Source organism: Electrophorus electricus, chromosome 1 (assembly GCF_013358815.1).
Source record: "Electrophorus electricus isolate fEleEle1 chromosome 1, fEleEle1.pri, whole genome shotgun sequence".
Lineage (NCBI taxonomy): Eukaryota > Metazoa > Chordata > Actinopteri > Gymnotiformes > Gymnotidae > Electrophorus > Electrophorus electricus.
Genome location: NC_049535.1, coordinates 1,147,501 through 1,152,500, shown reverse-complemented (window position 1 = coordinate 1,152,500; position 5,000 = coordinate 1,147,501). Strand labels below are relative to the sequence as shown.

General features: G+C 50.3%; 1 protein-coding gene across 13 annotated transcripts in view; it reads left to right on the top strand.

Moving 5' to 3' along the window:
• sox6 (SRY-box transcription factor 6) overlaps positions 1 to 5,000 on the top strand; it is a 163,669-nt gene that overhangs the window by 149,993 nt on the left and 8,676 nt on the right. For 11 of the 13 annotated variants that reach the window (XM_035531268.1, XM_035531260.1, XM_035531266.1 and 8 more), the window contains one exon: positions 4,797 to 5,000. This exon is cut by the window's right edge and continues 30 nt beyond it. In XM_035531268.1, coding sequence (XP_035387161.1) covers positions 4,797 to 5,000 — 204 coding nt within the window. The remainder of the gene's footprint in view (positions 1 to 4,796) is intronic. The other 2 variants (XM_035531282.1, XM_035531279.1) reach the window with 1 other exon arrangement.

Genomic DNA, 5,000 nt, shown 5'->3' with positions numbered 1-5,000 from the left:
CCTAAATAAGAATGAGGTTTACTGAGCGAGCACAGACATTAAAAGCCTCAAATGACTTTCAAAAGACTTTCAGCCTTTGTGTCTCTCAGAGTAACTAAGACAAAGATCAAATATGATAAAGATAATAATTAGCAGTTTATAAGACATCAAATATATTATATTACACTGATACAGAGAAAGAGAGAGAGTGAGTGTGTGTGTGTGTGTGTGTGTGTGTCTGAGCGTGTGTGTGTGTGTGCGTGTGTGCATGCGTCCGTGCGTGTGTGTGTGTGTGTATATGTGTGTGTGTGTGTGTGTGTGTGTGTGTGTGTGTGTGTCTGAGCATGTGTGTGTGTGTGTGTGTGTGTGTGTGTATGTGTGTGTGTGTGTGTGTGTCTGAGCATGTGTGTGTGTGTGTGTGTGCGTGTGTGTGCGTGCGTCCGTGCGTGTGTGTGTGTGTATGTGTGTGTGTGTGTGTGTGTGTGTGTCTGAGCATGTGTGTGTGTGTGTGTGTGTGTGTGTGTGTGTGTGTGTCTGAGCATGTGTGTGTGTGTGTGTGTGTGTGTGTGTGTGTGTGTGTGTGTGTTGGTTCAGGAATTGTGGGATGTATAAGGTATTTATCTTTGCCCCCTTTACAGACCTGCTGACATCCAAGATAAGACGCGTGAGTCTGAAATAATAGCTGGAATAAACAAGTGGGAACTTGCTGAGCACTTTGTCCCCTGCTTTCACTCGCACACACACACGCCACAGAATTCCAAACATCCATCTGGAAGGAAGGAATAAAAGAGAAAGCCGCGGTGACTGGCATGTTGGGTGGCGAGTGCCGGTGTCACGTAGCGTGTGAGGGATTCATTGGCAGAATGCCGCAGCGGTGTGAACGGTGAGCACTGGACCCCGTGCCCAGCCATCACTCGCTCTGGTCAGGAATCTCCTCTCCACTCCAGGAATGTCTTAAACAGACACATTGTCCTTTACGAACGCTGGGAGCTGTTTTCTGTGTGACAGTCCGCGTGTGTGTGTGGGTGTATGAAATTGTGGGTGTGGGTGTGTGTAATTTTGTGTGTGCGTGTAGGTGTGGGTGGGTGGGTGGGTGTGTGTGGGTGTGTGTGAGTGTGTGTGTGTGTGTGTGTGTGTGTGTGAGTGTGTGTGTGTGTGTGTGTGTGTGTGTGTGTGTGTGTGTGTGTGTGTGTGTGTGTGTGTGAACAAAAGCCATCAGAGAGGAGACTGCTGGCTCTGCTCCACAGTCAGTCAAGTCCAGGCCTGCAGTCAGGTGTGCTGTGCTGCTGGACTCCCTCTCTCTCTCTTTCTCTCCCTCTCTCTCCCTCACTCTCTCTCTCTCTCTCTCTTTCTCTAATTCTTTTTCTCTCTTGTTTTCTCTCTCTTTCTCTCACTCTCTCTTTCCCTGTGATTTTCACAAGACTTTATAAATCTCAGTAAAGCCTTGGACGCCCCCCTCCTCATCCCAGGGGTTCTCCCATGGCTTCGCTAAACATCTGTCTTTATTTACACAATCACACACCTAACTAGGTAATTCTTTAAAATGTCTGTCAGGAAGAAAAATCATTTAACGCTAATTTTAAAATGTCAGAGGAGCAGCAGTTTATTAAACAATAACAACAGAAAATGGTGGGTGGTTGTAAACTGTGTTTTGTGCACAGTCACATGGGCTCATCGCCACGGCAGTGTGTTACGGGGCAACAAGAGTTTGGGGTGTTATGTACGAGCCGTGTCGTTGAGTGAGGCCTATCCTATCAGAGCACAGTAACTCCCCACCACAGACTCCTGAGACTGACGGTACAGGGCTCCTAGCCTCATCACATGTCTGTGGTTCCCTTCGAGGAGGGATTCATCAGTGAGGCTGATGCAAACACACACGTTCACACACACACACACACCCATGCACAAACACACACGTATGCATGCACACACATACACACACATGCACAACGGACTCACACATGCAAGCCTGCACACACACAGGCACGCACATGTGCACACACATGTACACATGCGTACATGCACACACACAAACACGCATGTACGCACACATACACACACATGCACACACATGCACACACACACTTATTGATTGCTACCGTGTGTATTGCTGGGCCCAGATCTTGCACCCAAAGCCAGCGCAGACACACATGCACCCCTCCACCCACTCTGTCAGCTCTGACGCTTCCTCCGAGCAGATTGCTTCGTCCAGAAGCTTCAGACATCACCGCGTCTCTGTCCACCAGACCCCCCCGCGCTCGTAAGCCACTCACCTCTGCCCACATCGACGTGCGCGCCAGTATATAAATTGCTGAATCAGTGTCAGTGCTAAAGTAATGGGGTTGGCGGGGAACGTCGTAAATTAAAGGCAGCCATCTACCATGCCCCCCCGCTGCACAGGCAGGGGGGCTGTGGTGGGCTGGCGGGGTAATGAATGCCTTCATCTGGCCCCAGCAGTCAGCAGATTGCCCCGCGTTGATGGATACTGTCAGCTCCATACCACAGTACATTTCATTGCACAATAAACATGGCTGTCAAAACCAAACAAAGTGAAATCAATTTATCCTGTCCAGTGAGCAGAGGCTAAATGAAGTGAACGGGGGGGTGGGTGTGTCGTCCCCATGGCTGTAGGGCTAGCCTGGAGCTCAGCCGCTCATTGTTGTGGTTGTTGTTGTTGTTTATTGTTGCTGCCAGACAGAGAGGCAGTAGGTTGTCGTTGTGTGTTGCTGTACAAAGCAGGAGCGTGTTTGCAGTGTGTAGGGGCAGGATAGATGCAAGACAACACTCCATACTACACATGACTAATGAGGGGAGAAGCAGGGAACCAGTGAGCTGAAGGAGAAGATGGAGAGAGAGATGCGGAGTGGTAGAGGGAGAGAGTGGTGGAGAGATGGATGGAGAGAGAGAGAGACAGACGGGCAGAGTGGGAGGACGTGCTGAGTAAAGTGAATCCCGATAGACGTCAGCTGCTTCCCTGATAGCCAGAGGGCTGGGGGCGGGGCCGGGGGCGGGGCCGGGGGCGGGATGGACCCCTGGCTGATATGCTGTGACTGGGTGTGAGCGTGGTGAAGGGGGGGAGTTTACTGGGAGCCTGGGGAGACTCGGGGGTTGCACAGCTTCCTCCTGCTGTGCAACCAGCCTGCCTTATCTTATGTCAGCGCGTGTGTGTGTCTGTGCGTGTGTGTGTGTGTGTGTGTGTGTGCGTGTGTGTGTGTGCGTGTGTGTGTGTGTGTGTGTGTGTGTCTGCGTGTGTGTGTGTGTGTGTCTGTGTGTGTGTGTGTGTGTGTGTCTGTGTGTGTGTGTGTGTGTGTGTGTGTCTGTGTGTGTGTGTGTGTGTGTGTCTGTGTGTGTGTGTGTGTGTGTGTGTCTGTGCGTGTGTGTGTGTGTGCGTGTGTGCATGTGTGTGTGTGTGTCTGTGTGTGTGTGTCTGTGTGTGTGTGTGTGTGTGTGTGTGTCTGTGTGTGTCTGTGTGTGTGTGTGTGTGTGTGCGCGTGTGTGTGTGTGTGTGTGTGCATGTGTGTGTGTGTGTGTGCGTGTGTGTGTGTCTGTGCGTGTGTGTGTGTGTGTGTGTCTGTGCGTGTGTGCATGTGTGTGTGTGTGTCTGTGCGTGTGTGTCTGTGTGTGTGTCTGTGTGTGTCTGTGTGTGTGTGTGTGTGTGTGTGTGTGTGTGTGTGTGTGCGCGTGTGTGTCTGTGTGTGTGTGCATGTGTGTGTGTGTGTGTGCGTGTGTGCGTGTGTGCATGTGTGTGTGTGTGCGCGTGTGCGTGTACGTGTGTGCCCCAGACAGAGGACGGGTCCTAGATAAAGAAAAAAGTCTCAGTGGTCCTTTTCCGTACCCCTCCTTGAAGTGCTTGTTTCATCAGAGCAGTGGTCTCGCAGTGCAAACTGAATATTCCACTTTAATATCTCCACAGTGCCAAGTTCCCCAGCTCATCAAGAGGACTTATTTTATCACCCGCAGTAAGAATAGAAATCAAACCAGGTACCGCGTGCCAAGACACGCAAGATGCTAGTTCCTAATGAATACACATCGCATGTGGGTGATAAAATATTCATGTCTCATTCTGAGCCTTCTTTTCCACTTTTTGGTTCATTAAAGATGTATCGTAGCATATGGAAAGCCCTTTTTGGTTTGTTTTATTTTTCAGGCCTTGTTTATCAACATGTTTTTGTTTGTTTAAATATTCATACAGCTTTTATTTAATTCTTTCACATCTTACATATAAAAGGAAGCGAGTGTGCATGTGCGCAGACGGCATGTGCACAAACTCGAGCCCTGCGTCAAGATCGTGACTGGCCTGATTGAGAAGACACACACACACAAACACACACACACCCCGACACACCAAATGCTGAAACAGTTCACTCGTGTGTTTCAGAAAGCCACATAAAGATGCATGCTTTGTCCAAGTCCCTGGTCCTAGCCGGGCACTCACATTCTGCTACGCTTACATGCCCCGTTCGGTATTTTGATTGGCATTATTACCTGCGGTAGGAGAAACGCTAAAGCCGTCAGTCGCAAACATATGGGGCTTCATTCTAGCAACACAGAAAAGCACGTTAAGGCCCAGACAAAATATTTAACAGGCAAGGTCCTCTTCTCCTGGTTTCTGGCTAGTTAGGGTAGGGACTACATAACCCACAAAGCCACCTTGTTGGGCCTGGCGCTGAGGCGCTGGGGTGTGTGTGGAGGCTCTGCCTTCTTTGCCGGTATAGCTCCAGGCTCGGTGAACGTGTTGATGGTCCCTCTCCCCTGCTGAGATGATTAATGCACCACACTCGCTCTCTTCTTCTTCTTCTTCTTACTCGTGTTCCCAGGGAGTAAGGAGCTGAATGGCTCTGCAGATAAACCACATCAGTATTATTGTTGGCCAACAGGAGGCGCCAGCACCACAGAGGCCCGGGTCTTCAGGGAATCTCGGGGAAGGAACCCCAACGAGCCGCACATCAAACGGCCCATGAATGCCTTCATGGTGTGGGCCAAGGATGAGCGGCGTAAAATCCTCCAGGCCTTCCCCGACA